This window comes from Globicephala melas, chromosome 6 (genome assembly GCF_963455315.2).
Source record: "Globicephala melas chromosome 6, mGloMel1.2, whole genome shotgun sequence".
In the NCBI taxonomy this organism is placed as follows: domain Eukaryota; kingdom Metazoa; phylum Chordata; class Mammalia; order Artiodactyla; family Delphinidae; genus Globicephala; species Globicephala melas.
The window spans coordinates 12,383,424-12,395,582 of NC_083319.1; the positions used below are offsets into that span (position 1 = coordinate 12,383,424).

Below are 12,159 nucleotides of genomic sequence, written 5' to 3' on the forward strand. Positions count from 1 at the left end.
TTTAAAACTTATTCTAGGGGCTTCCCTGGTGGCGCAGTGGTTAAGAATCCGCCTGCCAGTGCAGGGGACACGGGTTTGAGCCCTGGTCCGGGAAGATCCCACATGCCGTGGAGCAACTACGCCTGTGCGCCACAACTACTGAGCCTGTGCTCTAGAGCCCACGAACCACAACTGTTGAGCCCACATGCTGCAACTACTGAAGCCCTTGCTCCTAGATCCTGTGCTCCGCAACAAGAGAAGCCACCACAATGAGAAGCCCGCGCACCGCAACGGAGAGTGGCCCCCACTCACCACAACTAGAGAAAGCCTGCGCACGGCAATGAAGACCCAACACAGCCAAAAATAAATTAATAAGTTAAAAAAAAAACACAACTTATTCTAATCAGCCTTTCTTCCTTGTCACTCTACCTAAGTCTGTCCTGTGACCTTCACGTTATTGCGTTCAGTGGTTAGCTTTCAGTACTCATCTTAGGCAGCTTTTCAGCAACACTGGACACAGATGAACACTTATTTCTGGTATATTTAGTTATGAGATATGGCACGTATATATAAAAGTATAAAATATTTATCATTTAAAAAGTAATTATTTTGGGCTTCCCTGGTGGCACAGTGGTTAAGAATCCACCTGCCAATGCAGGGAACATTGGTTCGAGCCCTGGTCCGGGAAGATCCCACATGCCACGGAACAACTAAGCCCGTGCGCCACAACTGCTGAGCCTGTGCTTTACAGCCCGCAAGCCGCAACTACTGAAGTCTGCATGCCTAGAGCCTGTGCTCCACAACAAGAGAAGCCACCGCAATGAGAAGCCCGCGCACCTCAGCAAAGAGCAGCCCCTGCTCACCACAGCTAGAGAAAGCCCACGCACAGCAGCAAAGACCCAACACAGCCAGAAATAAATAAATAAATTTAAAAACAAGTAATTATTTAACAATTCCATATAATCACCATCCTAGTTAAGAAACAGAACATTGTCACCTTCTCAGAAGCCATTTATTTATCCTGTACATCACCTCCGTGCCCCATGAACTGCGATTCCTGATTTTTTGATAATTGTTTCCTTGATTTTCTTTAAAGCTTTTCCACCTTTGTGTGCTTTTTAAACAATTAATTGGATATTGCCTAGAACTTTTTAGAAATGGAATCATATTGAGTTTAATCTTTTGTGACTGACGTCTGTCTGTCCAGCATTGTTTGGGATATATTCATGTTATTGCATATAGCTATAGTGCATTTTTATACCTATATAGTATCCATTATGAATATACTACAACTTATCCATTGTGCTTTTGAAGGACATTAGGATTCTTCTTATTTTTTGGCAGCCACCCACATTGTTGCTGGGAGCCTTCTTATTCATGCCTCCTGGAGTATAGATCCAGGAGTTACTGTGGACCAGTATATGACCTAGGAAGTGGTATATATAGCAATTTATGTTGCCACCAGCAGTGTATGAAAGTTCCTGTTGTTCTGTATCCTCAACAACATTTGGTACTGTCAGACACTTTTTATTTCTTTTTTTTTTTTTGCGGTACGTGGGCCTCTCACTGCTGTGGCCTCTCCCGTTGCGGAGCACAGGCTCCGGACGCGCAGGCTCAGCGGCCATGGCTCACGGGCCCAGCCGCCCCGCGGCATGTGGAATCTTCCCGGACCGGGGCACGAACCCGTGTCCCCTGCATTGGCAGGCAGATTCTTAACCAATCTGCCACCAGGGAAGTCCGTCAGATACTTTTTCTGGCGTGAAATACTACTTTTTTTTGACTTCTAGGTCATTACTTTATCTTGGGTCTGCTATCCCACTGCCCTTTCCTCAGCTGTCTTTGTTTTTCCTCATCTTCCTGATTTCTGAATATTAGTATCCCAGGGTACAGGCCTCAGACCATTTCTCTTTATTTACACCCATTTAGACTCTTTAGGAGATCTTATCTAGTCTCTCATCTTGAAGTACCTTCTGTTCAGTGAAGATTCCCAAATGTATGTCTTCACTCTAGACTCCCAGCCCTTGACCTCAACCCCAGCTATGCAAGTGTCTCCTCACTGTCTCCACACGGATGTCTAACAGACATCTCAAACTTAAGATGTCCTGTCCTTACTCTGCTTCTCATCTGTTCTTTCCATAGTTATCACCATCCCAGTCTTTGGAAACTCTATGCATCTCTGTGCTCAGGCCAAAAACCTTCACCCTTGAATCTTCTCTTTCTTTCACCCATATCCAAACCATCAGGAAATCCTAGCTGTTTTACTTTCAAAGTGTGTCCAGTATTCAGCTGTTTAATTTCTTCACTGCTACCATCCTGGCCTAAACTGCTGTCATCTCTTACCCTTGTTATTGCAGCATCTTCCCTATCTGGTCTTCCTTGCCCCTCTTGTCTGTTCTCAACAAAGCAGCAGTCTCTTTTTGTTCCCCTTAACATTTTATCTATAATTACAGATTCATAGGAAGTTGCAAAGATAGTACAGAGAGGTCCTGTGGACCCTTCACCTGGTTTCTTCCAATGGTTACATCTTATGCAACTTATAGGAGAACATGGAAACCAAGAAATTGACATTTATACAATGTGTGTATAGGTTTTATGCCATTTTATCACATTGTAGGTTTGTGTAACCACCATAGCAATCAAGACACAGAACTATTTCATCACCTCAAAGATCTCGTTTATGCTGCCCCTTTATAGTAACACCATTCCACTTCCCACAGTCATCCCCAAGCCTTGGAAACCACTAACTTTTCTCCATCTCTATAATTTTGTTATTTCAAGGATTTTATGTCAATGAAGTTATCATTATCTGATCTTTTGAGATTCTCGTCCCCCAACTCAGCATAATGCCCTTGTGGCCCATCCAAGTTGTTTGGCATGTGTCAATAGTTTTGTTTCTTTTTGCTGTTAAGTAGGATTCCGTGGCATGAATGAGTCAGAGTTTGGTTTAACCATGCACCTATTGTAGGACATTCTGTTTGTCTCCAGTTTTGGGCTATTACAAATAAAGGTGCTGTGAACAATCTTGTGTAGGTTTTTGTGAGCAATTCACAAAAACGTAGATTTTTGTGTGTTAGATTGGCCAGCAGTTTTCCTTTGTTGTAATGTTTCATCAAGTTTTGGTTCTGAGGTTATGTGGGTCTTATGAGTTGGGAAGTGTCCATCCTTCTTTTTCTGTTCCTTGGAAGAGTGTGTGTAAGATTGATGTTATTTCTTCCTTAAATGTTTGGAAGAATTTATCAGTGAAGCCATTTGGGCATGAGGTTTTCTTTAAGGAAAGGTTTTAAATTATGGATCTGATTTCCTTAATAGGCATCGAACTATCATCTTCTTATGAGAGTTTTGGTAAATTGTGTTTTTCTAAGAATTTGTCCATTTAATCTAAATTTAAAAATAAAGTAGTTTATAAGATCCTTTTATCTTTTTATTGTCTGCAGTATTGATGTCCTGTCTTATACGTTTTGTACCTCCTTTTTTTCTGATCGCTCTCACTAGAGGTTTATCAGTTTTTTTAGTCTTTAAAAAGAAATAAACTTTTGACTTTGTTGATCATCTCCTGGTATATGCTTGTATTTTATGTCATTGATTTCTGCTCTTATCCTTTGTTTTTCCTCACTACCTTCTTTAGGTTTAATTTGCTGTTCTTCTTTAAATGTTTTGAAATAGATGAATACATTGTTGGCGTTTTTTTAAGCCTCTTACGTTATCATATATACTATTAAGACTAAGTTCTCCTTTATGCCCAGATTTATGTGCTTTGTACTCTTTTTACATTAGCGTTTTCATTATCAGTTAGTTAAAACTATTTTTTAATTTTCCTGTTATCAGTTCTTTGACATGTAAGCCATTTCGATGTCATTGCTTAATTTCCAGACAAATGAGGATTTTTTAGTTATCCCTATTTTTTAAATTTTTTAAATAATTTTTTAATCTTTGGCTGCGTTGGGTCTTTGTTGCTGCACGTGGGCTTTCTAGTTGTGGTGAGCAGGGGCTACTCTTTGTCGCGGTGCACGGACTAATTATGGCGATGGCTTCTCGTTGTGGAGCAAGGGCTCTAGGTGCACAGGCTTCAGTAGTTGTGGCACTCAGGCTCAGTAGTTGTGGCTTGTGGGCTCTAGAGCGCAGCCTCAGTAGTTGTGGCTCACAGGCTTCGTTGCTCCATGGCATGTGGGAATCTTCCCGGACCAGGGCTCGAACCCGTGTCCCCTGCATTGGCAGGCAGATTCTTAACCACTGTGCCACCAGGGAAGTCCGTTATCTCCTTATATTTGAGCTTATTTATTCTACTGTGATCTGAGAACATGCTTTGTGTGATTTTTTTCCTTTGGTAGTTCTTGAAACTTCATTTATGGCTCAGCACATGGTCAGTTTTTATAAATGATTCATACTTTGAAAAGTATGTATATTCTGTAGTTGGTAGAGCCAGAATATTCTTTACATGTCAGGTTGCATTTGTTCATTGTGTTGTTCAAATCTTATATACCTGTACACACACACACACACACACATACACACATACATACATACATACATACATACATACATACATACATATTTTTTTAACTTGTTCTCTTAATTACTGAGAGAGGTATGCCAGTTCCCCTCTATTGTGGATCGTCTGTTTCCCCTTGCAGGTCTGTCAGTTTTTAATTTCTACAATTTTGGCTCTTTTGTAGTTTCAGATTTTCTGCCACAAATTCTTCTTGATTTTTTATTTTCATTTTGAGCATCCTAATCATTCTTTTTAATAAAGTTTGTTTCTGAAAGAATGCTTCATCGTCTGGGTCTCTTTGGGATCTGTTTCTGTTTTCTGCTGCTTCTCGTGATTTTTGATCACAGTATCTTGTCTTCTCATGTACCTGTGTTGTGTTTTTGTTTTGAGTGATGGAGACTTAAATTTAAAAATTTTGGAGGGAATTAAAGCTTAGAGTAATGATATAGTGCTCCAGGGAGGATTTGTATTTGTTTCTGGGAGATGACTAGTGGAATTGGCAATCTGGATCATATTAATGCAATCAGGGATTAAGGTGATTTGAAGGTGGGCTTCAGTCCTTCTGAGATCCAGACTATTTCTACTTCATTTACTTCTAGCATGTGGCATTGCAGAGGCCCAACCCACAGCGTGGGGAATTCACCAAGCCTTCCCCTTTTGGAGGTCCGTAAAGTCCAGTTTTTGACCCCTGAGACCTGGGGTGCCTGAGGTGCTCTGTTCAGTTCTTAGTGGCTTCTTCTGGATGTGCAAGATACCCCCAGGGGAAGTGTGGCCCCCAGAGCAGGGTTTCCTTTGTCTCTCGGATCTTGACTCTATAATTCTTTGTTGCCCAGGAACAGACATTTGGTCCATCTTTTCTGGTTGCTCTCATCTATTTCAGTTGACTTACTTTCTCGTACTAGAAGTGGAACTTGTGTATTTTGCAGAAGCTCCTCTGGTGACTTAGTGGCAGCTAAGGTTGAGAGCTCCTGCTGCTGCTCATCTTCTGCTCCTGTCCCGTCCTCGTCATGCCACTCGAACCACTCAGGCCTGTATGCTGTTTCTTAGCATGTTCCTGCCTTAAGACCTTTGTACTTGATGTTCTCTCTTCCTGGGGCTCTTTCCCCACATAGCTGAATAGCTTACTCTTTTACTTTTGTTAGATCTTCATCAGAAAGCTACCTTATCTATAAGTGATACCTTTCTGACGGGCATCACATGTAAAAAAAAATAGCAACACATCCTCCTCCGTAAGCCTCTTATTTTTCTCCATTGTGCTCGGGACCATATGACATGTTGGGCTTAGTCTCCACCACCAGATGCAAACTCTTTAAGAACAGGGACGTTGTTTTGTTCTCTGTTAGATGTCCAGCACCTAAAATTGTCCTGAACATAGAAAAACTATTAATATTTGTTGCTGGATGAATACATGAATAAAATTGTAATGAGGATGATGAAAGTACAGGCTTCATAGGGTGCTTGTGAGGCTTAAATAAATTAATTCATATAAGGTATTAAGAACAGTGCCAGGCATATGGTAAGCCTTCACCTATTGTTTTTAAAAATTGTTGCCTCTGAAATGGTCACTTCTTATTTCTAGATACTGTAGATGTTGAAAACAACTTGCTTTTTGTAACACAAGCCCATCCCCCCCCCACCCCGCCACTCCCCCCCATTACTATTATGATTAGCTCCAGATTTTACAGCCCTTGTCCAAGGGCAGGGATGGTAGAATGAAGCTTAATCCATGCAGCACTGTTCACGTAGCTGGAGGATTTAGAGAATAGATCCATACGTCTAAGCCAGCTGGTGAATTCCAGGCAATCAGGGAGCAGCTTTTAATGTAACTTAATGAGTGGGAGAGTGATTGAATAGATGTTGTTCCTTTTTAACTTTATCTCTTAAAGACTGCATTCTGGGAGACTGGCAAACTCACAGTTTTATGTAATGCAAATGAAATACAATACTAAGCACATATAAGCAGATATTGCCATCTGTTGAAGAGAGCACATCAAGATTGATTGACCTGAGTGGTAAGTATTGACTCAAGCAAATGCTGAAGTCAGTGTTTACCCCAAGGGACAATAAATCTTGATGATCAGAGAATATGTAGTTAATCTCAGTGTTATTACAAGGTTTCACTAAGAAGTATCTGGAAATCTTATGGCATGAATCTTTTGAGCATAACTTTCCTTTAGGAAAAACCCAACAACCAACTTTTACGTTGAAAACACAGAGTTCTTTAAAGTAGTACTTGGACAGGTTGATGAGCTTTTCTCTGATTGTTTTTATCTTGGACAGCAAAGCTCCTGCCTTATGTCTTGACGGCATTATTAACTAGCTGCTTTATCTAAGAAATTGAGTAATATTAGTTCAGTTAGTTTTTGTTCCATACCCATTATGTTGTTTCTGAGTCTTACGTTAGATAGTTTATAAGATACAGACAAGGAGAAAATATCTTTGACCTTCATGGAACACTAAGGAAACACAAGGTCTCTGTATATGAAATAGGCAATGACACAAGACTACGTATGACACTTTATATTTCTGATACCATAGAAACTCTTCTAAAAAGTTGAGATGAGAGGGAAACTGAAGAAAACTTCATGGGGAAGATGAACTGTAAATAAAATCTTGAATAGAAATTTGAACAGGCAGACAGAAGAATATGTCATAGTATGAGAAATAATCAGATTTCCATAAGCAGAATATTTAACATGTGGACTTTAAAAATTAATAGTATAATAAATGTGAACTTATAGAAATATTTGAAGAGACATAAGTGAAAATAAATCTTACTGCCACAGATAACCACCTTTAACATTTTGATACATCTCTTTCCAGACTTTTTTCTATTTATGCATATACAGATGTGAATATTATGCATAGATATTTGTATGTGTGTATGTGAATAAATGGGAAAATAAATATTTATAAAAAGGGATAATATTGTTTCATAAAGATTCACTTAAAACTTTTTGCTGTTACAAGATTATAAATATTTAATTTATCAGTGAAAGGGTCTTATGGTCCTTGTGATTCCTAAGATTTTTCCTTCCTGAACATATTAGGTACATTTGGTAGAGTAAGTAGAATCATTGTTTTGACTGATAATGAATCTCTTATAATTGTTTAGGTGCTGGGTCTTCAGCTCTGAAGAGGCCATTTGAAGATGGATTAGGGGATGATAAAGATCCCAATAAGAAGATGAAACGAAACTTAAGGAAAAGTGTGTAAAATCTTTATTCTTATAGATGTTAACTAGAAAGGATTTATGTCTCAGGAAAATAAAAATTAAAAAGTGATTGATTTGATTGATTTGAATTGGAGTTTTAAGAAACTGATTGAATAACTTTTGTTTCCAAGCATCATTTGCTTAAAATATACTGACAAACTAAAACTAATGTATAGCTATGGTAATGCATATTACTTTTACAATGATGTTACCATAATTATTTAAGCAGTAGTTTTAGAATTACTTACGAAGTGAAGTTAATTTATATGTGCGTTTTGAAATTTCTTTTTTAAAATCTGAATTTATAGTGGTCACTAGGAACCTACAGAAACATAGATTAAAGCAAAATGGTTTAACTTCTGATCTTATTCCTCTTTCTCTTACAGTTCTGGATAGCAAAGCAATAGACCTTATGAATGCACTAATGAGGCTAAATCAGATCAGGCCTGGGCTTCAATATAAGCTCTTATCTCAGTCTGGCCCTGTCCATGCCCCAGTCTTCACAATGTCTGTAGATGTGGATGGTACAACATATGAAGCCTCAGGACCATCCAAGAAAACAGCAAAACTTCACGTAGCAGTGAAGGTACAGTATTTCTTTTACTCAACAGTGCTTTGTTATTTTATGTTGTAAATAAGGTGCTTGTTTATCTATAGTAAATTAACAGAATTTTTCAAGATTTTAATGACAGTGACATACAGTCTTTTGTCACCTCTGGATCACAAAACTCTTCTTTTTTTGGTTATAAAATGTGTTGATCATATAAAATTTGCAAAACACAAAAAAGTAAAAATAAAAACTGTTGGTTGCTTATCTCTGAGGCAGTTCATTAATATTTGTATATAGTATATACTTGCAGTCCTTTTCTGTTTCTTTTTTTTAGGTTGAGCTCACAGTGTATATGTAGTTTTATGCTCTGATTTTTTTTTTTTCATTTCACATGTCATCAGTGTCTTTCTATGTTATTAAAATCTTCATAAATAATTTTAAATGGCTGTATGATTAACATGATATAGATGTACTATTGTTTGTTTAAACATTCCCCTATCATTGGATATTTTGCTGTTTGCAGATTTTTTCTGTCATAAATAAATTTAATGTGTTTTTTTTTGCATGTGGTGCCTTTTCTGTATTTCAGAATATTTCCATAGAGAATAAGGTCCACGATTGAACCAGTCAATTATGCATATAGGTTTATAGAAAATTCTTAAATATTGGAATCTCTCCATGACTACATTTGACCTCTTGCAGACAAATGCGAAAATGTCAAAGATCAAGTAGATGGAAGATTACTTTTCACTAAAGAAAAGTTCTGTTATGTTACAGTATGACATAAGATGTAATTGGTCTGTTTTCATAGTCATTCCAGTTTGCAAGTATTATTAATGTAGATGCAAACATTATCCTAGATGCTAAGGATACAGCAGTGATCAAAATAAAGTCCTTGCCCTCCTGGAGCTTGCATTCTAGTGAGGATAGAATGGGGAGAAAGACAGCGGGATATACAAATGGGTCAATTATTTGTCAGGTAGTAATAAGCACAATGCAGAAAAATAATAACTAAGCTGTAAAATTATAGAACAATATGTTACGTTGTTTACAAAAGGGGTACTTTTTAAGTATGTTGAAATAGTATGAGTTTAAAATGAGGCAGAGAAAGAAAACTAAGAATGAGGGAAAAAGTGAATTTAGGAATAAGGCTAAAAATACAGTTTAATAACTTAGCTGTAAAGTATGCTGAGAATGAGTCACAAATTTGGATCTAAGTTCTCTAGCATCTGACCCAGAAAGCTTTTGAAATATCAATATCAATTCACTGTCTATGACATAAGAACAGAAGGAGGAGTGTGGCTGCCCAGCAGCACGTACCCTAAAATGATGAAGATTAGTGGCCAGTCTTCCCTTTCCTCCTCTAGTCCTTTTTCCTGACTGTCCCTCACAAAGGACACCTTTAAGGACATAATCAGCCATATTCCATGAAAAGAATCTTAATCATTGTGGGGAAAAGATCGGCTGAAGGGGACAAGGGGTAAAGCCCCTCTGCAGAGGTTCCGGAGCCATCGGCTCTCTACTGTGCGGAAGCCACGAGTATGACTTTCTCCTGAGTGGAGAGCCATGGGGTAGGGTGTGCTGCATGTTTTCACTCTTGGCCCCTTGTCTTTGAGGGTATCAACTTTCTCAGTCTCAACCCCTCTCCAGGAGAAAACAGGCATGGTTACCCTGGATTTTCCAGTCACCTTGTTTCCAAGAATCATTTTGTGATTTTTCAGCTCAGTTGATGTGTTTATTAGGCTTGATTTGTTTGCCAGACATTTGAAGCTCACTTTTCTTTGGTATACCAGTTTTTTTGGCCTTAATATATGTTTTTTAAACTTTTTATTATGAGAATTTTCAAACACGAAGTAAAATAATGCAGTACACATCCATGTGCCCATTATAGAACTTCATCAATTGTCATCATTTTGCTAACCTTGCAGAAACAAGTGTTAATTATAATCAGAGATAAAACAGGATTCAAACTTAATGGAAAAGAGTAAAATATCCTTTTTTACCAACAGTCAAATGGTGAAGGTGGGCAGAAACATTGCATGGTGCAACATGGTAAAGTAAATAGAGGCTTATGGTCCTTAATAGGAGGATGCATCTTGCATGAAAGGAGGTGGGACATATTTTATAGGCCCCTCTTCATGCTGCAGGAAGAATCATGGCCTTAATATTGATTCCAAACAAACTGGTTCTGTAGGTCCAAAAACTCCATACTTTTTTCTTTTTACTTCTGTAGCATATGTTAGTTAATAATCTTAGAATATGTTCATGGAAAAATAATTTGAAAATTTTTTGTTAGTTGTGCTGTATTGCAAGTACACTTCTAATATCCTTTGAGATTATCCATCAGTTATATAAAATATTTGTAAATGTATTGAAATATGTTGCTACAAAAACAATAAATGAATCTGATATGTGTGGAAAGGGCAGAGAGAAGTGGTGTTAAATAATTCACATTAGACTTTTAACAGTCTGTATTAAATTGGGAAACTGTGTCTTTAGTTTTTTTTGGAGTAAACAAATCAAATTTCCTTGGGACTCTTGGCTTTTGACTTGCAGCCTGTGTTAGCCTGGTGTTAACTCCAGACCGATAACTGTTCCTTCTGAGACGCGATTTCTTAGGGAGAGCATATTTGCAGGACTCAGGCAGTGGAGAAGGTGTTTTCTTTATAAATATTGACAAGGGTATAGGCAAACGATGTTAGTGTATTTAGTGCGAAGTCCTACCTGAGTACTCTTAGAACTTAACGATGTTACAGAAGTATTCTTGGCCTTACTCCCAATGAATATAAGGAATTTATTTACGATTTGAAACGTTCAACAGAATATCAGGTTCTCCATATGAATTGGGTGAATTAATTTCAAGTTCTCTAGGTACAGAAGTCTACTTCTGCCCATTTTTTGTTTAGAGTAATATTTTATTTATATTGGCAGAATCCTTTGTACAGAATGCCATTGTTTATAAAGGCTAGACTGTTTGGCTACTCATTTGTGTGGCAGCCAATAACAGTTTTTTGAGACACCTATTGGGTATAGTTGGGATTATAAAGAAATATGCTGTTGCTTTTACACTCCAGCAACTTTAAACATTAGTCAAAAGCTAAAACAAATATAGGGATTTTTAGGCACCTAGTTCTGGTACAGACCTTTAAGTCAGTAACTGACAATGCATTGTCAACCGGTTTGATAGAGGCTTATAAAAATGCTAGTGCACATATTCTTCTGCAAACATCTAAAAAGCAGTTTAACCTGGAAGGAGATATTAAAAGGTGTAACACACACACACACACACACACACACACACACACACACACACACACACACACACACACACACACACACACACACACACACACACACAGAGTTCTGAAAACTGTATTTTAAAAAAGATGAGAAATGCCAGGCATGAGTAGAAATATAAGAAGAGTGAACACTGGGGGAAGCCATAATGTAACCGGGCCTTGAGAGGCAGGGATGGAGATACAAACCTAAACTTGTTCCTGGTTCACTTAGTGGTAGAGAATAAACCTAGAGGCTGAATCTTTTCTTTCAAGTCTCGATTATGGTTTTAAGTGGAGAGCCAAAGGGATGGATAGTAGAAAGCTTGAGATGTAATTTTGTAATTAACAGGCATATTGGCTCCAAGGCAAAGAAAACTCCTTGATTTCCCTTCTGTGCTAATTTCCCCTATTGGATTGAGTCATAGAACTTAGAGGTCAATTAATCAGTCTTCCTGTTTTGCAAATTGGAAAACTGAGGACCAGAGGAGAAATAAAGAGTTAGAACATCAGGTGTTTTCCTTTCTAGCCTCGTGTACTTTTCATAGTGTGCGATTTTACTTTCCCCCTCACCTCACTGGTTGAACTTGGCTATTCTGTTTCTCTACCTCTCATCTCCAAATTAAATGAACCCAGGGTAGCCTCCGGTTTG

At 38.0% G+C, this 12,159-nt stretch overlaps 1 protein-coding gene across 7 annotated transcripts in view; it reads left to right on the top strand.

Annotated features, from left to right (window-relative positions):
* The window catches only part of STRBP (spermatid perinuclear RNA binding protein), a 136,785-nt gene that overhangs the window by 106,521 nt on the left and 18,105 nt on the right, over nucleotides 1-12,159 (top strand). For all 7 annotated transcript variants that reach the window (XM_030858729.2, XM_060300467.1, XM_060300462.1 and 4 more), the window contains exons 11-12: nucleotides 7,584-7,676; nucleotides 8,069-8,268. In XM_030858729.2, the coding sequence (XP_030714589.1) occupies nucleotides 7,584-7,676; nucleotides 8,069-8,268 (293 nt within the window). The remainder of the gene's footprint in view (nucleotides 1-7,583; nucleotides 7,677-8,068; nucleotides 8,269-12,159) is intronic.